At 39.0% G+C, this 26,256-nt stretch overlaps 1 protein-coding gene across 1 annotated transcript in view; it reads left to right on the top strand.

Moving 5' to 3' along the window:
• The first annotated feature begins 353 nt into the window (after nt 1-353).
• The window catches only part of LOC122810713 (nuclear factor 7, ovary-like), a 174,713-nt gene continuing 148,810 nt past the window's right edge, over nt 354-26,256 (top strand). The window contains exon 1 of the mRNA XM_044082278.1: nt 354-662. Within this exon, the coding sequence (XP_043938213.1) occupies nt 354-662 (309 nt within the window). The remainder of the gene's footprint in view (nt 663-26,256) is intronic.

Raw genomic sequence — 26,256 nt, 5'->3', positions numbered from 1 at the left:
TGATGTTAGATTGGGAGGAGGAAAAAATCTTTAAAAGTGAACATATAGTTAACATAAAATATTATTCACGATTTTTGGATGATATTTATATCTTATGGAAGGGGGACCAAAATTCTTTTATAGATTTCGTAGAATATCTCAATAGCAGTAGTGACTAGTTGAAATTTACTACTGAATATAATAATATAGGAGTAACTTATCTAGATACCCTTATTACAAGTGAAGGGAACAGTTTCAAATCCAGCATTCATAGAAAAGTTACGTTCACCAACTCATATTTGGATTTTAATAGTAACCATCCGAGAAAACTTAAATATAATATTTATAAAGGACAGTGTACTAGAGCTATTAGAATGACATCAAAATATACTGACATGTTAGATGAGGTAAAATATATTAATAATCTTTTTAAAGAACGGGGTTATGATCATGATATGATGTTGGACATTAACACATATGTTATAAGTGAACAGGGGAAGAAGTATGTACCTCTTTTGGACTTGAATATGAAACAGAATTCTGAAATGGAAGATAAAACTGTCTCTACAACTAAAAATGTTAACAACACTTATAACAGAGCGTGTATAATCGAATTTGGTCCCCATAGTAATTATATTAAAGGTATTATGAATCGGAACTGGCATATATTCCTAACAGATCAAGTAACAACTGATATTCTAAGATCCAAGCCTTCTTTTGTATACAAAATGGGTAGTAATTTAAAAAAATTACTTGAACATGGCAACAAATGTTTGAAGAAGGAACCTGGACATACTGTCAAATGTGGGGCATGCCATCAATGTTATGCTATAAATGAACAGAGACATTTAATTCTGAATAATATTAATAAAACCAAAATTACTTTTAAATATGGCAGTTGTAACACTAATATGCTTGTTTATCTTGCTAAGTGCATGACATGCCCATCTTATTATATAGGAAAGATTTATTCACATTTGTACAGTATTAGAACTAAGAACATTAAAAATGCACTTTATAAACACATAGAGAGCCAGAGTGATGACCACTATTTTAAATTTGCCATAATAGAAAATGTAACTATAAATCCTAGAGGTGATAATATTAAGAATTTTTTAGCTTATAGAGAGTTTTGGTGGCAACTATTAACTGATGCCATGACACCACCCGGACTAAATGAATTTATAACTGTTAAACCCATTTTAGAGTTAGATAGGTAATGTATTTAATATGAAGGTTTACATATTTTTAGACTATATTTTTTATATAAATAACATATTTTATATAAATAACATTTACAAAATAATTGATTCATATGGTTTGGTAAACACAACAGTAATGGACTGGTTTATTTTTGCATTTTAGTTATATATACATTTATTGTATTTTACAATAGTAAATGAAAATGATTATTGCCTACAGCTTTAAGACATTTTGGCGCTAAGATTTGGTATTTAAATGTCGTCTTTTGTTGCACGAATTGTTCTGATGAAGCTCGCTATGTGCGGGTGAAAGCGCTTAACTTTTTGATATTAAACCTGGTTTTATATACTACGTGGTGTTGGAACTGTGTATATTTGCTGTTTGCTGTTGGCAACCTTGTTGCGAGTGGTAGCGAGGTAGCGTTTTGGTCTCGCTGACAATATTTTCAATTTTTGTTCCAAACGCTTGTTTCAGTGGTAGAAATATAGTCCAGGGAGGTATGTCTCAAGTTATTCACCCCAACATGGACTATGACAGAGTCATAACAGTAGTTGTTGCTGAGTCCCTGATTACTTCCTAAACAAAAAACTCCATGTCCCCCTCCCTAAATCTAATTTCCTGAACCCCACCCTAACCCTAAACTCCATTCTTACTCCCTAATCCCAAAACCATCCCCTCCCTAAACCTAAATCCTACCCCTGATCACTGTCTGAAACCCTAATCTCTGCTCCCACCACTCCCATTCCTGTCCCGTGGCTGCCATACTTTTCTTGCTCAAATTCAGATACTGTGTTCAGGCAAGGTGCATCAGCTTCACTTTATCTGCATGGCTGCTGTAGCTTACCAGAACATGTAGTCAAGTTTGAGATCAAGAGGCAGTCCATGTGAGCTACAAGATGCCTGATTCCCTGTCTGTAAGGCAGTAGTCTTTGAGCATCTGAGACTCAGGGACACTTGTAGATCCTGGCACCCACTAAAATTGTTCCAGTCACAGCCTACTGGAAGGCCCAGTAAAATTGGAGGGATTATCTCCTTCATTTGATTGGGAACTCTTGGGAGGATGACATAATGGTTAAGGTGTTTACCTTAACAACAAAAATTGCAGGGTTTGATTTTCACATGGGGTAACTGGCTAGGCTTCAAATAGCCCAAAAGGGCAATTAGCCTAGAACTAATCTATGAACCTAAGATATGCTGGAATCTATGGTTGAGGAAAGGGATTTTTTTTCTGCCCTGCTTAGCCAGCCATCACTATGACTTACATTAGGAAAAACTGGAATTAAGATGCAGTGATTCATATGTAAATAAGTACAAACCAGTAAGTGCTTATACATTGTTCAAAGGTAATTAAGTAAGTGTTCAAAATTATTCTAAAGAGGCAGGTGGATTACCAGTATAAATATGTATTTCTCTGGAAAAAAATCAGAAAAAATTAAGCTCATTATTAAATTATATACAACTAGATTTTAGCAAATTGAAGTACTCTACATTGCATTGTTGAATGGAACATTTTCTTGCTATTTATAAGTGCTGCTGTTATACTTCTGCACAATTTGCTGAATTTATGCACTTTTTCATACTTTAAAGTGCTGTTGTACTTCAAAGTATTAACTGCTGCGTTTCTACACTTTTGCATTTAATTCAAAGTATTTGCTGGTATTTTAATGTAATAATTGCTGAGTTCCTGCACTTTTAACCCCTTTTTAGAGAGTTTTACAGTTAGAAAAATTAGGTTTGCATTCAGCCTGGTCTCATCTGAGCTTGGAAATTCCTGAAGAAACCTTAGAGTGGGTTGTGATTGGCCAGCAGACTTTTTTGCTTGTTTGCATATTTTCAGTGCCTGTTTTAAATTTGTCACATTTGCATGATACTACTCATTGCATAAGTCAATTCACGATGTCTCAAAACATAAGCCCATAAATCAAATCTCTGTGCAAACCAATGCTCTACCAATAGGTGATTCCATCTTGAGGCACACAGATGTTCCACTCACTAAGATGAGCAAGAAGGTTGTCCCAACCAGCTTCCTGTCAGGGCCAGGATCTGCCAGATTATGCATGCACTCAGGTAATTGAATCGCAAATTATAGTATGACTCTGTCATTGTACATGTGGGTGTAAATGACCTGAGACTTTCCTCTCTGGATTATTAAGAGGGACATTATGGAGATCTTGAACTATGTGTCCCAGACTGGTATGAAATTAGCATTGAGCAGCATTCTAGCTTCTTTGAGGATGATGTCACAATATGAGCAGAAAGGAATTGACTTTAATAATTGGCTTAGTTTTTGGAGTTAATATTTATCAGCATGGGAGGATATGGTTGACAGACTATGCTGCTTCATCACAGATGATCTAAACCTCTCCACTTTAGGCTCTCAAATATTGTTTAAAGCCTTCTACATACTTGTAGTGCCTTTTTTAGGCAATGCCAACCTGATAAGTCTTCCACCATAGCAGAAACAAACAGGATAATCTAAAGGTGTCATTGCTCAATGTCAGGATGCTAAACAAAACTCCACTCATTGCAAGTTTTCCTCACCTTGGAGAATTTAAATGTCTGTGCAGTTACAGAGACATGGTTTAAAGCTGTGAAGGGCACCTTGGCAGTGCTTTCCACACATTTAGACCATCTAAATGTTTGGAAGGCATTATGCACATTTAGACCATCATCTACTGCACAGGAAGAAACAAAAGGTGGCGGTGTGTCAATATTCGTCAAAAGCAATCACACCTCAAGACTAGTCAAGCAGTACATTGCACTGGAGCTTCCCCATATCCAACTCACCATTAGGAAAGTCCTATATCATATTATAGCAAGCTATAGGTCCCTGCCTGTGACCCAGGATAGCCATACTCCATACCCTAAACCAAATGGTGTCATTCTCTGTAGAACTCAAGACTATATTTCTGGGTGATTTCAACTACCTCACTATATATAAACTGGGAAACATACACAACTTCCAGTACACAAATGCTCTAGACCACCTCATTCGCTCACTCACTAGGGTGCAAACATCCCTGACCTGATCCTCATAAACATGGAGGAAAGTTGCCCCCACCCACGTGTAACATCCTCACTTGTCAGGTTGGAGCACAAAGCTGTCTCCTTTGAAAGTTAACTAAAACATGTGACCCCATCTAACCCTTGAATATTTAGGAATTATTCCAAAGGAAACTTCCTACAACTGTGTAATACCCTGGCAAAATTTCCAACCTCCCCAAACCATGTGAACTCTACTGCATATGCAGAATTGTTTACAGAAACTCTGTACCATTATGTAAACAGCTGCACTGAGACAGTTGTACCCACCTGAAATAAGCACAGAAGTAACTCAAAGAAAAAAAAACACCTATGTGGAATCCTAGCATCAGCAAATTGTATAGCAAAAGGAAGAAAATCATGACCCAAACTAGAAAATGCAATGCACAGTAAAAGAAAGCCCTCATCAAACTAAAGAAACAACTCAGGCATCTTATTAAGTCCACCAAAGCCAAGTTGGAGATAAAAATAGCCTCACAGGTAAAGAACAATCACAGCCTTTCTTCAGTTATGTCTGCACCCTTAAAAACAACAGTGTGCTGAACTAACTGTAAGTGGAACCACCTACATAGAGCTGGAGGGTATAGCAAACCTATGGGCTGATACATTTAGCTCCAGTTTCACCCTACTTCCCCAACCCCCGACACCTCTCAGGAGATATCCTCAAGCATAAATCCCCCAGCAATCACAAGCAAACAAGTCCTCGATGTACTTTCCACTTCAAAAAATACTGCATATGACCCTTGATTATATCATAGGTTGCCTCCTGAATAGCATGAAGCACGTTCTATCAAACTTTCTAACATGACTGTTCAGCCTTAGCCTCTTAACTGGCTTCATGACTAATGAATGGAGGACTGGAAAAGTTATCCCTCTGTACAAGGATGGGACATCTACTGGCACAGGTAACTGCAGACTAGTCTCATATGTAAAACCATGGAAAGAATTATCATGGATATTATAAATAAAAACATAGGGAATTTTCAGACTCTGGATCTAACACAGTTTGGTTTTGTGAAAGGCAGATCCTGCTTACTCAGCCTGGAGGACATTTTCAAGAAAGTCACCAGAGCTGTGGACATGGACAAAACAGGACACACTACCTATCCTGTCCTGCCCAAAGCATTTGACACTATTTCCCATTCTGACATTGTTGACAAACTCATAATAGTAGGAGTAAACCTCTATGCCACTCATTGGATAGCTAATTGGCTCACAGATAGGGCACAGGAAGTCAGGATAGGAGACTCTATCTCCACAAAAAGGTCAGTCATTAGCACAGTCCCTCAGGGAAGTTAAGGCTAATGCCAAAACCTGCAAGCTTGGTGCAGTCATAGTATCTTCCAAGGACATAAATGTCCTCCAGGAGAGATTGTTGCAAACTAACAGTTGGTGCTAGAGCCATGGTCTAAAACTAAATGTCAAAACATTTATAATAGTATCCTTTGGAAAGTCAGCAACCCATAGGGATCATCACATAGACAATACATCCCTATGAGTTGACCTGGCAGTTAGGGATTTGTGAACATATGCAGACAGTAACTTGGCCTTGACTATCATGTGTCTACTGTTGTACACTGCACAAATTATAAGCAAGTGTATGGCACCCAAGTCAAAGTATGTCATTGTCCTGCTGTACTTAGCCATCATCAAGCCAGTCATTGTGTACAATGCTCCTTTGGTATGTACCTGACCATGAAACAACTGGAATGCCCATAAAGGTTCCTCATAAAAAAATACAAGACACAAACCACATAGAATATGCAGACCACCTCAAAGCCTTATCTTAATACTCAGTCTCTTACAGACTACTGAGAGATAATCTGTGCCTGGCTTACAGTGTATCATCTGATCCAGTACTGATGGACTTGCTTGACATCTGCAAGTCTAACTGTATTAGAGATACCTTACTGAAGGGCCTAAACCTAGTTTGCAACATGTTGGAGGCACAGGTATATGTCTCAGAGACTGCCCCTACTCTGGAACAGACTTTCCATTCATGTGAAGTAGAGTTTGTCCATCACCCTATTCCAGTGCAAACTTGACCAATAGATGAGGCATCAGAAATTTACCCCTGGAATGGCTCCCATGCCCCTATTAGACAGAGGGAGCTTATAAATTATCTGCCCCCTAAACCCAGTTGTATGCTTCTGGGCTATAAAAGGCCTCTTAGGGCCATTAGCCTAGTAACTGCCTATGAACCTATGACTGCATGAATAAATGAACACTTTTATTGGGGAATTCATACACAATCAAAATGACTACAACAATGAAGGTATTCTATCTATTCTTTGTCTCTATTCACATATTTTACAGAAAGCTGTTTGACTCTCTACTCAACTCAAAAGTCAAATGAGGCTAACATGCTACCAGTTTTCAAGCTATAGAAGTTTGAGCAATGCTAGGTTAAGAAGCAACTGAAAACAAACAGTCATATGTCAAACATCATATTTAAGAAACAAAGAAGCACCCTACTAAGGACACTCCATAACTTCTGGAAACAAATCAAATTCTTAACTAGCAGGAACAGAGCCAGATCTAACACTAGGTAACCTAGGCAGCTGCCTAGGGATCACTGGCTGGGGTGGGGGGCACTGGCTATGGGGCTGCAACAACATTTCATTTTTAGTTAAAAAAATAAATCAGATGTCTTTTTTTTAATAACATTCTACTTTAAGAACACACTCTGCATTTGTGCATGTGTTGACATATGCATACACATATACATTCCTGCATGCATCAACACCCACACACATTTAAACATTCCTGTTGTTTCTGCTTAAACATACATGGAATTTAAACTTGCTGACAAGGTCCCTCTTCAAATGAGGTATAGGCTAGTACATGAGTTCTTTCAGAGAGAGTGTGTGTGTGTGTGTGTGTGTGTGTGTGTGTGTGTGTGTGTGTGTGTGTGTGTGTGTGTGTGTGTGTGTGTGTGTGTGATGCCTTAGTTAGCAATGTTAGGTTAGTTAATTAACTTTCCCAGGCTAAAACCCTGTACCTTGGTAACAGGAGACAAGAACCTGAATCCTCTACATCAACTACTAGACTACTAAGAGTTTCAGTGCATTTTCAAGGAATTGTGAGTTTCAAGGGAACAGAAGTTTACTGTTACTCAAGCTGTCTGTTTTCAATGTGCAACTGTTTTCTTTAGCAAATGGCCATCAGTGTTTATGCTATAGAATTTAAAAACAGTGTTAGCTGCACAATAGGCAATATATGTACCTTTGGTGTAGAAGGCTGTGTGTTCTACTTCCACACTATGGAGATGGATTATGATACTGTGGTGTACTTTAAGGGGATAGTGATGTTGAACTTCTGAGAATGTCCTCCTTTGGATGCGATACATAGTAACTGTGAATCTGTTGTTAGTTTGCCTGCTTTTCCCTACTGCAATATCACCAGTTTACCATTTTTGGTGGATTGTAATAACAGACGTTTGAGTGGCCTTTTATGGTTGAAATGTTCCAAAATGGGTAGTTGTATCATTATTGCTTCATATGTTTGTTTCATTGCATACTGAAAAAATGTTCAAAACTACAAATTTAAAGCACACTCTAACAAGTGGTGCTGTAGTATACAAGGAATATAATTAAAACAATCAGGAAGGTTAGTCATGCAGGTATGCATGGTCCTAAAAATGTGTTCAAGGGCCTATGGTTTGAAAACAACCCAAAGGTAAACTTAATCTGTCACTGGCCAGAAGCATTTTCTTTGAATGTGGGTTTCAATGCTGATTCAAGGGCAGAGAAGTTTACTATCCATGCTAAATTTATTTTCATTCTGAGACTGTATTGTTTTGTTTAGGAAATGGCTATCAATGTTTGTGCTATAAATTTTTAATTAAAAATTTAAATGTAAATCCAAATATCTGTAGCCATCATCGAAGTAAAGAAGAAAATAGTGTGCACACGGACAGTCTGAACGGTGTTTATGGTAACTGGGGAGAAACAGCCAAGTAGTGGGACACTGGAATGAAATGAGTGTGGGGTGGGTGCCTTTATCCAGTACCCTGCCCAGAGCCCCATTTGACCATGATCCAACTCTGGGCAGGGGACTTCAAATAGACTTCTGTCTTTACTTGTTGAAAACTAATTGCTGTGATGCCTTCACTGTAGCAACAGCATCTAGTGACCCCTTTACATTACTAGACTCTTTCATGCTCCATTCTCTCTACTGGGAGAGTAAACAGCAACCAATCGGTAAACTGCACAAATAACTGTATTCTCAACATTTACTTTCTTAAAATCACATGCAGAATGAGCCCCTTGATAAGGAATCTTTCATTCTTGTTTTGGTCTGGCAGTAATGGACTTTAGCCTCCTTTTCCACATTTAAAGCACTACTACATATTTCTTCTCCTCAGACATTTATTCCATCTTTAGTACTGATGAATGACAGGCAATATGTTAACATCTGTATTCCCAAACACCTAGCTCCTCTGTCTTGCTAGACCTTTTTGGTTTACAGAACACACAAGAATGAGAACATTTGTTCAAGTAATGGCACTAATACATTTATATAGCAGCAATTGTCTATTCTTCTTTCGGCTTTTCCCAGTTAGGGGTCTCCACAGCAGAACTCCGGTCTGCTAATGATTGGCAGTAGATTTTTTTTTTTTTTACGGGTGCTGAGGTGCCAGCTTGACACCAAACCTTCAACAAAGGCACACCCATTCTATGCATGTCTTTCATAACCATTCGACCTCAGGGAGGACATGCAGACTCCACACAGAAGGCGCTCCAGCCAAGAATCGAATGGGAAGAACCTCTGGTTGTGAGGCAACAACGCTACTGCTGCACCATCGCCGCTATACATTTATATAGCAGCAATTAATGACTAAAAACAACTAATAGCATATAAGAAACTAACAGCAAGCATTGGAATAGCAGTCTCCAATTTAAATCTGAAGTCTGTTTGGTACAAAATTATTGAATTTCATAATTAACAAAACTTCATTCATTTTTTAAAAATTTCATCACACCCAGTATTACAATATTACAGTTCTTAACCTGATGTAATATAATCACAGCAAGATATGTAACTGAACCATTATGAACTTCAGTCATACAGACACCATTATTTTCCTCCCCTCCCAACACAAGTATTAACAAGTACAAATCTATCTCCTTTTATTAACATTGTCCAAGCTACTGGAAACCATTGTTAACATGCAGTTGATGGAGCAACTGAGTTTATATGGGTTTCTTTATGACAAGTAAGGATTTCAGGCCTGGTCACAGTATCATCACTGATCTTTTGTCACAGATTAATTCCATTTGTAATAACAATGAACTTGAGAATCTTGCAATAGCTTTACTTTGTGTTGAGCAGCAGGGTGTCATACCTGGCCATAACATCATCCGTGTTCTATTGTCTCTGAATAAGTTTACTGGCCATAGCATGGAACTTGGGAACCTTACAGGAACTTAGTTTGTTTCCATTAATTACTTATCAAGTAAATGGTTAAATAGGGTCCACAACCAAACTAAATTAGTCTCTGCTTGTGTATCACTGGTGCTGCATGAAAACATCCTAGGAAGCATTCAGTCACTGGCTTTTCATGCCCTTCACATATATAGTTAATGTTAATTATAAAAAAGTAGTGAAAAAATATTATTTAGCTATACATTACTCTTCTTCTCTTGGCTATCCTGCACTGGAAGACTAATCTACCAATGACTTTGAACTCCCTTGCTCATCCCACAGCTCCATCCTCCTCAAGGCCTATGCAATTGGAGCATACGACAGATGTGTCCCTGTACTGGGCAGGTCCTACCCCCCCCCCCGAAGGAATAAAGACTCATGGCTTTTTGAATATTTAGCTCTCTCATTGGGAAAATGGAGAGTAAATGTGATTAGATGTCATACTGCAGTTGGCTGTTTAAATGTAGCAAGGTCTTTTGGGTTTGGACCTGCCCCCTTGATAGACACACTTGGCTGTGTGGCAAGATGGGCCTACAATGTGGTGTTACAGGAAGATGACCCTGTTTCTGCAGTGAAGCATTGCTCTATATCCCTGCCCATCACACAGTTTGGGATTCACCAATTCATTTTTTGGCAACAGATTTCCACCAGGCTTGAAAAGATGTGCAGCCATAGATTCATTGTGCATCTATTACCCCATGTCAGCTCACCCATATCCCAGACATTCCTCAAATTATTAAAATTCAAACTGACTGGGTTGCAGTCTGAGCTTCATCCCTCTATGTCATAGGGCTGAAAGAGTATGTTAATTTACCTGTTATTATTAAGTAACTAAATGTTTTTTCTAGTAATAATAAATGCATTTCAAATAATTTTGCAGCATCCTAATTAATACAAAATAAGGCAAAATATAACCCCATTCAATAATAATCAGCAGAGTTAAAATGCAGAATAAGTCTATTTAAATGTCTTTCCCTACTCTGCATTAGCCTGATGATTCTTGGAAGTTGTTGCCTCACCCCGCCCTGACTTGATATTTCGTTTCAATGAGTAGAGAACAGTGAGAAGAGAATTCTGGTATTTTCCTTACCAATAGGAATGGATAATGCTCAAATGTTTAAACACTGGCTCTTACATATAGACTCTCTTCCAGAAAGTTTGGAATACCTCATACACCACCATGTAATCTTATTTCCTGGATAAAGCAGTAGCCCTAAATATGGTAAGTGGTAAGGACTTAAAAAGGTGAAACATATTGTTGGCCTAAATACTGAACGAAGTGTGTGCATTGCAGTCCATATAATCTTTATATATTCTTTCAAATCCTGATTATAAGTCACAGTAACAGCAAAGTATCCTACTCTCACAGCACTGCTCATGGGGACTAATGTCCCAGGCAAGGCATTATTATGGGTCTGGGTCTGCAAAGTGTGGCAGCTGTAGTTGTAAATAACAGGGGTAGTAATGAGTTTCACCTAATGAGTACATGGAGTTAATGTCTGAGAAAGAAAGAGAAAAGGCTAAGTGAAGATGTTAAGACTTGAATATGTGGAAATTCATACAGACTGTCCTTTAGAGGAAACTGTCACATAATACCATGTTAAGCATGTGTTTGGAAAAATTCTTAAATCAGAAATATTTTCATCAATAAACAGAACTTTTTTATTTGCTTGAGCCATTTAACTGTCATGCTCCTACTCATAATAATCTGGTAATATCAGAACTAATTGCTGGTATGAGGAATATTTCTCATAGCTCATGAACTTTAACTAAACTGCATGAAGAGAAGGATTGTTCTTAGGTTCTAGTGCAATCTAGAAATGTGTTGGAAAACTTAGAAAGCATGAAGAATATCAGGAAAATGAAAGGAAAGTTAGCCATACTGATTAATGATCACAACCTCTTGCTAAAGATGAGGTTTCGTATCTTACAAAAAAAATAATAATTCATTAACAAGGCTAACCTTTGTGAGAAACAGCTATTTCTAAAAAAATAGCTTACAATGTATTCAAATAAGAATTAAACTGTTTTTATCAGTTTGTATATTTCGATATTAGCCTGTGTATGGGTTTTCACAGGTAATTCGATTTCCTCCTTTATTCCAAAGTTGTTCAGTAAGTGAAGTGGTGATCCTACAAGCTACTCAAAGGTGTGGTGGTGTGTCAGGCAAGTGAGTATATGTGTGTATGTATGGGTATGTGCGACTATGTATGAACATGCATGTAGCAATGGGCTGATGTCCCTTCCTTGATTAATTTCCCTGCCATACATCTAGTGATTGCCAGGACATGATGGATCTACTAAGAAAAGTCAGTCCCTGGGATTCAATTAACTCCATGTAGGCTTCGCACAAAACCTACACGGAGTTTACGTGTTTGTGTGGTGAACAGCAGCACTGTGGCTCACCTTCAAATGTAAACAAACAGGGTTTCATGGCAGCCAGGAAACCATGTAAAGCAACATGGGTAGTGAAATTAGTTATAGCATAGCAAACTGGGTTATCGGGATTATGCGGAATGCCACAAGGACTACCAGGGTTTCGCATATATTAATGTATTATGTTACAGAGACAGAACAGTGTATGTGCGCACTCCAGCATAATGGGATAGGGGACTGCATAGAATGCCACATGGACCACCAGGGTTTTTCATATATTAATGTAATATTGTGGGGACAAGTCAGAACAGTGTATGTGTACACTCCAGCATACTGGACCAGTGGGATTGTGTGGAATGCCATAGGGACCACACGTTTTTTTATATATTAATGTATTATGCTGCAGGGACAGGACAGGGTGGTGTATGTGTACACTCCAGCATTCTGGGCTACGGGATTGCATGGAATGCCACGAGGACCACCAGGGTTTTTCATATATTAATGTATGTGTTGCAGACACGGGACAGGACAGTGCATACAGTGCTGAGTATTATGGAATCCCATTCCAGGCAGTCTGTACAAGTTGTGTCAATGATCTGTAAGGGTACATGGACTGCAATTTATAGGAAACAGTCATGGGAAGTGTATTTATTGAAGAGAGACACACAGATGAAGTTTAGGGATTAAATCTGGGAAGGAGCACAGGTGAAACATTGTAATGTACCACAAATGAGGAAATGTAAAAGGAAGACAGTTGCAGTAGGAACACTAATCACATCTCTACATGGCACAGTATGGACTGCATAGTGGCAAATGCATATGATGTGACTGTCACACAAGGTGACATAACAGTGGAGGATGTCTGAGTGATATAAACATCCAGACATGAACAATGGAGAGGACATGTATCATGGATGTTAAAATACAATTGGGGTTATGAAGCTGTGTAAATTGATTTGCCTGAATATGACTGCATTGTCAGCAGAGGCTTCCAACAAGTAGGACACAGATACAGGCTCATGGCCAACAGTTAAACCATCATGCACAATGATGGACAATATCAGAATAATACCACCAGTAATACCCTTGTCTCTGACACAACTTATGTGTTTCTGAGTGAGCATAGATGATTCTGCACAAACACACTTATACAACTATTAGGACATGCCAGCAATCTATGAATGTAATCAAGCACACTCTCCTGACACTAACATAAGCAGGAGGTGTGAGGAGTCACACTCGACATTATGATCACTATAGACTAGTTGACTGGTGTGGATGACAGAGATGTATGTGGCACAATCTGCACTTTCACGAATGTAAACCATGCCATCTATGTCATTAAACAGCTATGTATGTTATGAGTGCATCACCAAAACAGATATCACACATGCATGTGGTATTACACCTTGATGGGGGTTCCATGCCATCAGACAGTAATGTTTCTGTAACAAAACTAATACCTTGGATTGCACAAATAGATGTACGAGAGCTCACAGTGACAAAGGTGATAAACTTTAGTTACACATTACTAGAAGATGTGTATGGAGGGACATGAGGAAGGGTGCATTGTACTCAGGTACTGGTGTGGGGAAGACTGTGAACTATGAAGGTATTATGGCCTGTTGTGTGTATGTTCTGCACATAATCAGTAGTCATGTTACATACAAGGGAGTAGTCACCACCATGGAAACATGCTGGTGGACATTCCACATAACATATATCCCAAGATCCAGGACACATAACAACTGTTCTGCTGACAGGGTGTGACATCTACATGATCCTTGGTTTGTGCATTTGTTTGCATAACAAAACAAATCCCCACATGTTTTTTTTTTTTCATCTAATGTGTTGTCATGGCTTTAGCAGAGCAATCTTTGATGTATGTTGATACAGTCTGTGTTATACCAATATCTCAGTTGGAGTCAATGATAGTCCACAATCTCTAGGCTCCAGACAGCTGCTGTGACACAGGATTTGTATGTCATTCTTGACATCTGTGATTTCAATCATGGACTGGAAAGGGCCTAGCAGACAGCCCTGATGTACACACTTGTTCACTGGACATGAGATATAGGTAAACTCACACATTTCTACATATTTAGATGCCACATATGTGATCCACTGTTCTACCCACTTAGTGATATAAGTGTTAATGGCCACATCTGTCATTGTGGAGTGAATACCTCAATGTGGACTCCTGTTGACTGCCTTGTCTTTTTCAAGTTCCACAGGATGATGTTCTTTGAGGACATCTGACAAATGTAACAGACATAGATGTAGTGTCAAAAACTCATACATGTCTGTTGCGCACAGCTGGGATATTACTAGTGTCCATTTAGAGAAGGTCCATGATGACATGTTGGTCTACCTCACATATCAGGAGAGTCAGGATGTGTTTATACATGCATGCATCAGGTGCTGCCTCCAGCACACTCAGATGGGTGTGTGTCAATGTACACCCTTCTAGGGGAACATAGTCCATCTGGAGGGTGTATTGAAGTGTGTATCACTCCATGTCAGGTAGGTGTATGTTCTGAATCATGCTATAGGTGATCTGTGATGTTGTTACATGCCATTGTGTCTGAGTGATAGGTCTGCATGAAGGTAATATGGTATACACTGCCTATCTTGATCTGTCCTAGGGTTTGGACACAATCATTCTACTAAGGTATCATTGACAGCCTTTACCAGCTGGGGACTGACACTTGCGTCACTAGATGGTTAACCAGTGTCCTCACTGACAGACCACATACAGTGAAAATTGGTGAATCAAGCTCTACCATTACAGCTGTCACCATTGGTGTACCCCAAAGATCTGTGCTGGGCACTTCACTGTTTGAAATTTATTTTTCAACAGTCCAGGCTACAAAAATATGACATGTAGCTTACCAAGTTTGCTAATTTATGCATATTGGTTGAAATCGCTGAGTCCACCAATGGTGTGAGTATAGCACAAGAGGAGCTAATTCACACAAATGATTGGTGCCAAAGCCATGTGGTCTGCTAATAAATACAGACTGTGCCAGGATTTGTGCCTTATGCAAAATTGAATTTCCTCATAAATACGCCATTGATAACACTCTCCCATATGCTGAAACCAGTGGTGCAAAATTGAGAACACATGTACATAGCAATCTGAACATCGACCAAGTGTTCACACAAGTATGGAAAGGCTATATCATTCACCTCAGATGTCAGGCCATTGTATTCAAATCTGAGGAGGATATAACAGCACTGTACTCAAACCTCATAACACACAGTTGACTGCAGTGAGAACAGAACCCCTACCTATCTAAGTACACAGGCTACAGAACACAGGACATTATGCAAGCACCATGGCACAAGTCTGACTTTTACAAAACTGCAGGTAACTTATAGTAGGTGACATCAGCAGGCCACATAGGAGACAAAATGTTGGGAGACCTGTATAGACTCATAGCTTCATATGAACATAGGAGACTACTAGCTTAATGGCACTATGGTGTTTAGAAGCCTAGGTGTGCAAAAACACAAGTACCCTTATTGAGCATAGTTGGATGGGCATTGTTAGCAGAGTAATTTTGTGAGCAGCACCAATTGGCCTTGTCCATGATGGACATAGGTGCCACCCCAGAGGTGACTTTACAATCAGCCAAACAGTAGTCAGGGTTGCACTTGAATGGGGTCATTGAGGACTGCTGATTCAAATGCAGTGGGAGCCTGTTATAGAGGAGTGTCAGTCAGTGAGGGAGATATATGTCTCCCCAGCATGTTTTGTTTATGTCACAAGCTAGTTTGAAAACCCTGGGACAACTAATTATTGTTCCACCTGAGTCACATATGTGCAGCATTTCCAGTAGGAAGTAGGACAGAGTCTGAGACTGCTCTGTAGGGCAGGCATAGGTCATCTCTCAGCAGCCTGCATGATACTAAATACACTGACAGGTCTTTCAGTTTTTCCATGTATGTCATATTTGGAGGCCCTAGAATCTCCCAGGCACAACCCTGTGTTTTCTTCAATTGCTGCAGGTGTCTGGTGAAGTACAGACAGAAGGAAGCATTGCACTCAATTAACAGTTTGATAATGGTAGAGTACAGCAGAGGTATGACCACCCTGTTCTTGGATGTGAAGTCCATATGTATGATGTGTGTAATGCAGAATGTGTGTGTGTGTCACCACTATGGACACATAGTGATGAAAAGTGTAGCTTGCTATCAACATGTGTTCCCAAGTCCCACAACACTGTCTTAGAGGGGTGCTGTATATATCATAATTAACAGAGGTACTTCATTGCCAAAGGGTTCAATGAGCCATTGTATGCTTTAAGGTTCAGTCCATCAGTTTGGCACCGATCATTTGTGTGCGGCAGCACCATCCGTAATATGTTACCATCATTGGGTACTCTATATTAGTGCATCCAATTACTAGTCATCTGCTGACTTGGTAAACTACAGGTTGTCTACCATTGCCTGCACTTCAGGGAAGTAATTTGCAAACAGTTTAAGGACCAGTACAGATCATTGTGGTATTCTAATGGTAATTTTCTACTGGTGGAAGTGCAGTCTCCAACTTTGAGAGTGTGTGGTATGTCAGTGAGCCAGTTGCCTATTCCCTGTACTACTGTATGGCTTAATTCCCACATGGGAGATTTTCACAATGACACATGAATGGGGGATAGTGTCAAAGGTCTTGGATAAGTCAACGTAGGATGTATGACCTGTGTACCCTCATCCAGGTCTGTGGGGTCAGTATTCAAGAAGTCCATAAGGTTCAATAAGCAATATGTACCCTTGACAAAAACAAAATGGGTAGGGTCAAGTGTGTTGAACGTCACCTATGTCCCTGTGGATATGGTCCTTGCTGACTCCTTCCCTAGCCTTGCACATAAGTGCTTTTAGGAATATGGGTCAGTAGTTCTAGCACTGCATGTTACCAGATTGATGTGCATTGCAAAACACACAACATTTGATATCACATTTTGTACTTGGTTTATATATGTGTAGAACAAGTACTGAGACACCAGGGTTACAATGCTTGGGGGTGGTAACAGATGGATGTATTGTAAATATGTGACATATTATGAGATAGGGATCTCAGTTTGTAATGTTTACACATGTAATTTCATGTCATACACAGGAAATGGACAGTAGACAGCAATAATGCAGCATAATATAAACATTTCCATAGCGTAGCAAGCAGTGAGTTTGTGCAACAGTTAGCAAAGTGCATACGCATGTGAGATACACATGATTGCATGTAAGTAAGCAGTGCACAAACACGAGCAGCATTGCTAAAGCCTGACAATTAGTACTGAGTCTATGAAATACACCTGATGCTTAACTGACTCTGTGGCAGCACTTGTTAATGCATTGCTACCTTCCTTTTTTGGTCCAGATGGTATGGGGTTTAAATACAGGTGTATCTAATACTTTAAAATACTTTTCATTACAGAATGATAATGCAATGACATGAATTGTTTATATGAGATGTGTTGCCGTATTTTGCTGCCACTCACCATCACTGTGTATTGGTGAGCGATGTGCACCTCCTCACAAACACGCAACCCAAAAAGTATAGGAATCCATTGTTTTTTCTGCTACTTATGTATGTTGTGTGTGAATCTATTTTCTGACCAGATTAAAGGTGCGAAAATGGGGTAGCTAGGAAAGTGGTGAAATGGGGAGCAAGTGGGGGGGGGAGAAAAAAGTCTGATATTAGCGAGTCTCTGGACTCCACCTGCTACTTAACTGACTTTGGGACAGCATGTGTAAATGCAGTGATAAATTCCTTTTGGGGACAGATGATACTGGATTCGAATACAGCTGTACATAATACTCTTAATTACTTTTGCATTATTATTGCTGCAAATTCTGTACTAGAACCTAGGACCATCTGTACTTCAGCCATACACTTACACCTGCTGCCACAGGACTAGTTACATGCCATTTCTTATTTTACTAATTATTCTTAAGGTCTCGCTGTTAACTGCCATGCAACATCACTTAGTGGGTTTGTGTGATGCATAATAGTATTAATTGAATGCATCCAGTTTCTGTTTTTGACTGTAAGGGTCCTGTCTGGACAGTTGTCCAGTTTGTGCTAAGTGCAAACAGTGCCCCCCCCCTAAAAAAGGAAAAGAAAAAAGGGAGAGGTACTTGAAATGTGGAAAAACAATTCATGGCATACACACTAGAAAATGTTAGTACACATGAGATATTTCAACATAGATCTGGATTAGTACTCTCACTCCAATGCACCTTCAGAACACAGGATGGGTGCCTTATCCCTCTTTGCCACACAAACAGCTTTCTGGCAAAGAATGTAAATCAATATGCACACAACCAACTGAAACAACATCTACACTGATATCAAACCATACAAGTGTTATTTGTACATGTATTAGTTTTGGATGTAGTGCACCTAGGGATCACACAACCTGTCATTATTATTGCTTGCAAATATACAGCTCTGACTTACATTTCTGTGTTTGTTGGCCATTCTTCATTTATCTGACCAGTAATTTGAGACATTCAGTGTGTAAGCCATTCTATATGACTGGCCTTAAAATATGTGAGGATAATGTGAAAATAATGTCATATGCAGTTGCCAACAAATGAAGGGCAGGTTGGATGTTAAGGAACACACCCTGTGACTTGTGTGCTGTTTACTTACATTTCCAACCTTACAACTAACACTTTGCAGATTTAACCTGACACACCTAGTGGAAGTAAGGCAGTCTGCAGTGCTGTTGTGTTTTCCTTCTCTCAACCACTAATCATTCACAGTTGTAATCCATTAAAAACACACATTTAAGGAGTGCCTGCACTATGTTTACATCTCCTACATAGATCCATTTTTTGGGGATTCAGCAATTCTAATGAGTTCATATCTCATTTGCATATTCATCATACTAACAGCCCTAAATTTACACCATATAAAAGGATTGATGTATCTTGGCAAACTGATAGTGAGGAAAGTTGTATATGTTTGGAATACTGCAAAAAAACCTTTTCTTCAGGATATATCTGTACAGAGAAGTACTGAACTTCAGAAGGTATGCTTCCATTTTGTCACCTACATACTGCATATGCAGGAATGTATTTAAGAAAAATCTGAAACAAAGGTTTTTACAGTGTTATCTGTATACATTAGTTAGAAGTATATTGATGGCATTGGGCATGTTTGGCAAGCCAATTCAGAGGTATACATGATTGATGATACATGAAAATGGAATGCTGTGTGATAAATATGTTTCAGGGACAGGTCCTTTGATAGCACTTTTAGCATTTCAAAGATGGTTTGTAAGCAAAATGGGTTGTTTGCTTTTTGTTGTGGTTGAGGGGAGCAAAGCTGAGTTACTGTTATGGCACAGACAAGATGGACTGTTCTTTTGGGAGGGAGAAAAGCTGAGTTACTATTATGGCACAAACAAGGATATGTTGATCCTGTTACTCTCCTTGTTTTGCAACCTGCCCTGTTGGTAGTATTTCACATCTCTAGAATCTTTTATGTTTCTCCAGTGGGTAATACTGACTGGCTACCTTTTCTGTTTTATCTGGAAACAGTTATTCTGTAGTTATATGATGCTTATGTGTATTAGCCTTCTGTTATCTTTTAGCACACCGATGAGTATGCCACCCAGGCGTGTCAATACATGGATATCCTCTTCACCAATGCTGTGAACCAAGTGATTGTAGATGGCTTTAGGCAACATGGTGTTTTTCTGCTGTAAAGGGGATAGGGAGATATGGCACATAGGATATGAATGGTGGCAAATAGTAGATGATATCAACACCATGGGTGGCCACAGCAGGATATATGAGCAGGTGCACCACATGGCCACTGAAATGATCATATCTGCACAGATAAGAGCAGCTGCAGTAAGTCATGACCAAATGGTTACCAGGGGAGGTCCTACGTGGGAACCACCACCACTAATCCCCAATGATGAGTTCCTGGCCAATATTTGCATGGATATTGAAGGCTACATAGCTATGTAAGGGGAAAATTAGATGTTTCAATAAGAATGACAATGTCTTGGTCACGTGTAAATATGTATATCGTTATCTCTCAATGTTAGAAGAGAAGTGCTGTTGCATTTTTGTATGATATAACATAATACATATGTTTTATTTATGTTTTTTTTTTTCTTGTCCTTTTTAAAAAAAATATTTCAGTACTAATTACTTAAAAATCCATAGGTTGTCTGATTCAACTAAGCAGAGTTAAGGAAGGGCATGCACAAAACAATCTGTAATCATTTTAGGAAGGATTCATTTAAACATAATGAAAATATCTGTACCCAATCTTGCATATATGTTGTAAGTCCTTATTTTGTAGGAGGTCATGATGAATATTTTGAAACACTACAATGATTATTTACTATTTTAAGAAGGAAAATAAATAACTCTTGATATTGTGCCAGGAGATTTCTGTCTGGGACTCCAGTGAAAATTGTGCTTTCTAGTTGGACATTACTGGTTAACACATTTAAATATTCATAAATATAAATAAATAAACACATAAGTACCTATTAAATGAAATTAAATACGAATTATAAGTCAAAATGCTTTTATTAATAGTTCTAATACTGCATAAATGTTTAATAGTTAATGTGGATTCTAACTTACATATTCTAGTCTCTGGCCAGGGACTGAAAGGATTTAATCTGTACTGATGACCTACGCTTCAACAAATTATTTGTTTTATGCCTGAAATGATATCCATCTTTTGCAAAATATGCAACTTAGGTACAACATTCTCCCATATTTGTTTTTCAGCATGTAACATTTTCTGGAAGCAAATTGCATGAGCTAGCTAAGGTAAACAAGTCTTCAATAAGTTTAACCACATGTCAAATTCTCATTTTAATCCAGTTTACATTAAATTCTTTAACCACCTTAAAATTATTTGTGCTAAGTCCTTAGCCATTCTTCACAGAGGTTTGCTTATTGTCTTCAGCAGATCATTAATGTGAATCACAGTGTGAATCACTGTAATAATCAGACTTGTTATCCATTTGAGTTTTTATTCCACTTATCTAATTGTATAGTGGTTTTCCACCGTGTGTGCATCGCACCAATGTGGAAATGTTTAAATTCAGTAAATGTCATGTAGTGGCATGCACCCTTGTGCTAAAAAGGTAAACACAGTGACATGCTAGTTATTGCATAAGCAGATGAATTGCATGCTAATCAAGCAAGGCAACACATTGGAACTATTCAACAAGCTATAAAGCAACTGTGTATACTCCATGCTGGTGTTACTCATGAATTCCAAAACTTTTGGAATACAGCCATGGAAAGGAGTCTACACAGACAGAATAAAAAAATAAAATTTGTGAAATTTGTACAGAACTGACCTTAACATGTAACAGTAGGCTGGATGCAACAAAAGGTGAGCAACAATAGCAACATAAATCCTTTATTGTGCAATAACACAAATGCAGCTTTGCTGCCCCACCTCCAAATGAACAGTACACTTGAAAGTAATACAGATAGAAGTGTAAAAGTGTGTGGTAATCAAAATAATTATAAAAAACATTAAACAGACTATACATAGTTACATGTCAGCATATACAGTATGCAGCTGACAAAATGCAGGCATATCATCTTAAAATCAGTGCTCCTCTGTGTTCAACACATAAACAATTTGTCTCCCCTTCAGTTTCCCTAGCTACATGGTTGCCTTCTGGTGTAGATTCTGGGCTGCCAGCACGGTGAAGATGCAAATGAGGTCTGAGCACATTAGAATTGCTCTATCCCAAAATAAAACTGGATCCGTGTATTGATGTAAACATAGTGCAGGCACTTCATCAGTGTTTGTGTTTAATGGATGGCAACTGTGGATGCTTACATCAGGTGGGTGTATCAGCTTAGACTTACAAAGTGTTACATGTATGTCTGTGAAGGTTGGAAATGCTAGTAAGCAGTGCACACTTCACAAGTTCTGTTTCATTAACATCCAATCTCCTCTTCATTTGTGTGCAAATTGTGTTTTCTCTATCTGTGTTTTATTATTATTATTTTTTGGCCATTGCACGATGCAGCATTTAGTGCAATCACAGGCAATGGGAGAATAATAAGAGGTTTGGCTATGCTTATCTTGTTTGCATGGTGTTGCTCAATAGGCAAAAGGTAGACCTTAAGAATGACTAATACATAAGGTAATGTCATGTAAGTCTTCCAGTGGCAGCATTACTAAACTCTGACAGTACTGAGTCTGTGAAATACACCTGCTACTTAACTGATTATGTGGCAGGATGTGTTAATGCAGTGATATGTTCCTTTCTGGGGCCAGATGGTACTGGGTTTGAATACAGCTGTATATAATAATTTTAACTACTTTTGCTTTATCATTGGTGCATGTTGGTGTGAGATGTACACTACTGCACAATAATGCATTAAAGAAAAGAAATAGAGAAGATAGGAAAGTAGTGAAATGGGGATGCTAAAGTCTGACAATTAGTATTGAGTCTCTGGAATACATCTGCTACTTAACTGATGCTATGGCAGCAGGTGTTAATGCATTGATGCATTCCTTTTTGGGGCCAAATGGTACTGGGTTTGAGTACAGCTGTATCTAATACTTCTAACTACATTTGCTTTACTGCTTGTGTGGGTTGGTGTGCTATGCACACCATCACACAATAATGCATTAAAGAAAATAAATGGGGAAGATAGGACAGTGGTGAAATTGGGAACAAGCAGGGGAGAACAAATGGAAAGCAATGCAGGAATGTGCAGGAGGGAGGTAGGAAATAACCATAGCTATCTAGTTCTTCAACAGGAAAAACTGATAATATATGCAGAATAGTAGCTGAATTTGGACTGTTACCTCCAGAGAAAGGGGTGCCCACAACAGAATCATGTTATATAGCCAACTGGACCGAATCAAGTGTGTCAAGAAGACACATGTGCAAAATGGAGAGCTATATATGGGACTATTTTTTGTGAGACAGGTGCCCATTTTTTTTTTTGGAGAGAGAGAGAGAGAGAGAGAGAGAGAGAGAGAGGAATGTTGGGGAAGGGATGTAGGTATGTCTGGTTTTGGTAAGTTGGGTAGGTAAGGAAGCAATTGCAGACAGAAAGACAAACAAGGCAAGACACAGGGATGGTGATGGGCACAAGAGGTTGGTGGACACCATGAATGGGGTGAGGGGGATATCCAAGACCCATGCATTGGAACGGGGTGATAGGTGCTGAATGTGTAAATAAGGATAAAACTTGGTTAGGTTTGTAAGGGCTCTAGGATCATTAGCCTAGTAACTTCATATGATCCTTTGAACAGAACAGAATACCATTATTAATAACAGTCTTTCCTATGTTCAGCTTTTAAGCCTTACAAGTACTCTGTAGTTGATATTTACAAGTGTGAGATGTCCTCCATCCTAAATTCATCGATTCAAGCATCAACTGTGCCCCTCTTCCTCCTCCATGGTTTGTTGTAGTGCTGCCTATATTGCTCACCAGTGTGCAGGATACTGGTGGCACTGATCACAGCTCAAGCCAAACTATCCCAAGCCTCTGATTTATACTAGTACCCAGAATAGTCCCCCTGCAGCAACCTGGCACTGTGGTGTTTTTTCACAAAAAACTTGGACTCCTGGACAGCCCATCTCTGAGCCCTAAATATCACACCAATTCCAGTTATTGTGTTTACTGGGAATGTGGACACTGTTTGAAAATGTTGGGCACCGCGCACCATCAAGCAAACACGATGCTCCAGGATGAGTGATAGTAAGGGGTGGACAACTGTGGCAAGCAATGCAATTTCAAGGTTAGCTGATGTACAGGCAGTTGTGTATGAGTGTTTGACAAATGTGAAGGTCATGGCAGTCCAGAGAGCATATAGTACACAGTATACCCACAGTCATACATTTGATAATAAATGTGATAATACATAGATAAATAAATAAAGAAGTAACTGACACAATATTACTGCATCAGCCCTCATATACATATAATTAATATCAGCTACAGTATGCCAAGTGTTATAAGTGAGAGTGACTATAATGAGACATGGAACAACAGTAAAAGCATAAGGAATATGGTGTATTTCAGCTCAGGACCATGTACATGAAAGTCCTACACTAATACCTGTTGTCACAAGAGAGTTGAAATAACAGCTGTTCATGTTTCAGTTCATTGCTATAAACTGCAATGTCACAACAGTAAAACAAAGGTTGTACACATGTTACTAGAACACAGGACCATCTGTATTCCAGCCCTATATGTATTCCTGCTGCCACAGACAATACCATTGATTGAATATATCTGGTTTGTAGTTTTGGCTGTCTGCTTTCTGGGTGGTCTACTTATCCAGTAAAAAAAGAAAAAAATCCTTGAAGCAGTTGTCAAGCAAAGTTCTTCATTAGCACTCTTCAAGAAAAATCTTGATGAGTGGGTGGGAAATAGGAAATACACCCCAGGGATCACTTCTGTGTCTCTGCTCGACAGTGGCACAGAAAAATAACTTTTTTGGGTGGCGTAATCCAGGGAACCTTGTTGGCTAGGCTTACGTAGGCCCTTGGGCCGATAGCCTAGTACCTACCTATGAACCTATGAACCTACCTATGAGCTTATGAAATGAGTAAAAGCAATCTATGACATACACAGTAGAAAATGTTAGTATGCATGAGATATTCCTACATAGGTCTGGATTTCAACTCTCACTCTAATGCACTTTATCCCTCATTGTCAGATAAACAGCTTTTCAGCAAAGAACTAAAGTCATTCTTTACATAACCAACTGCAACATAATGTACATTGATATCAAACCATAAACTGTTATTTGTACATTTATTAAATGTATTATATTTGGGCATAGTGCACTTAGTGATCACACAACTTGTTATGATTATTGCTTGAAAATATTCAACTCTGCCTTACCTTTCTGTGTTTCTTGGTCATTTAGTTATTTGACCAGTACATTGACACATGCAGTGTGTAAGCCATTCTATATTATTGACCTTAAAATGTGCGAAGATATTAACTGGAAATAATATGATATGCAGTTGGCAACAACTGAAGGTCAGGTTGGATAGCACAAGCAAGCATAGAATTACCTTTGGGGTGAGTAAAGGTGAGTTACTGTTGTGGCACATACAAGGGTGTACTGTCCTTTTGAGGGGGGAGAACAAAACTGAGCTACTGTTATGGCACAAACAAGCACAGACTGTTCATTTGGGGTGAGCAAAGGTGAGTTCCTGTTATGACACAAACAAGAATGGACTGTTCTTTTGGGGGGAGCAAAGGTAAGTTATTGCTAGCACAAATGAGAATATGTTACTCTTGTTTCTCTCCTGTTTTGCATCCTGCCTGTTGTTTGATCTTGTGAGGGTTGTGAAGTCAGAAACTGCAATGTGCATCATTACTTCCTAACTTCTTTCTTTAATGATTTTCTAGTACAAACATATGGTGCTAAACTGAGGGCATGCAGTGATCATCAATACTTTTGAGAGGTATGACTATAGGAATATTTGATCCCAAAGGCCTAATACTTACTAATGGACACATAAGTCAAATAAGTCTCTGGTGTCATATGTTAAGGTAATTTCTGCACAAATCTCCCACCTTTTACTTGCTTACTGTACCAAGTGCTGAAATACAAAGATATACCAAAATGTTATTAAACAATACACTCAATACACTCCAGGTTCATTACTTACCTTGTAAATGCAGCAGTTGCCACAGTGTTACTTGATGGGCTGACTCTGTTTGATGCAAGCAGTACACAGCCAATACACGGGGAGGTAAAGGTTGTGTGAGTTGCCTGGCATCAGTGTTAATATATGTATGTGAGTAGGAGGAAAGTTTTAGGCCCCTAGGTGGTGAGTGAGTGTGCTATGCATTGTCACTTAGCCAATGCAAGGTCATACTGATCAAGTGTATGTCTGTCTATGCACACAGCAGCTGGTAGATCCCCCTCTGACTCCTCATCTGCCTGTGACTGTGGTGACCTTGCCATTGGTGGTGGGATGTGTGCCGCTTCCCCTGCTGATCCTGCTGCAGCTTTTCCCTTAGGATTATGTTATGTAGCATGGCACATACTGTGAAGAATTCTGTACATGTCTGTGGATTTTATTACAGGGCTCCCCCAGGTGTCTAGGCACTAGAACTGTAACTTCAGCAGCTCAATCCCATGCTCTCTGACATTTCTGGTTTGAATGTGTGCCTCATTATGGCATTCTTCTGTGGTGTGTGTGCATTTCTGATGGATGTTGTCAGCCAAAGTTCCAGTGGATA

This window comes from Protopterus annectens, chromosome 9.part0, assembly GCF_019279795.1.
Source record: "Protopterus annectens isolate FY-2018-M chromosome 9.part0, PAN1.0, whole genome shotgun sequence".
Classification (NCBI taxonomy): domain Eukaryota; kingdom Metazoa; phylum Chordata; order Ceratodontiformes; family Protopteridae; genus Protopterus; species Protopterus annectens.
The sequence above is the reverse complement of the archived record's forward strand: the minus strand, read 5'-3'. Positions and strand labels throughout refer to the sequence as shown.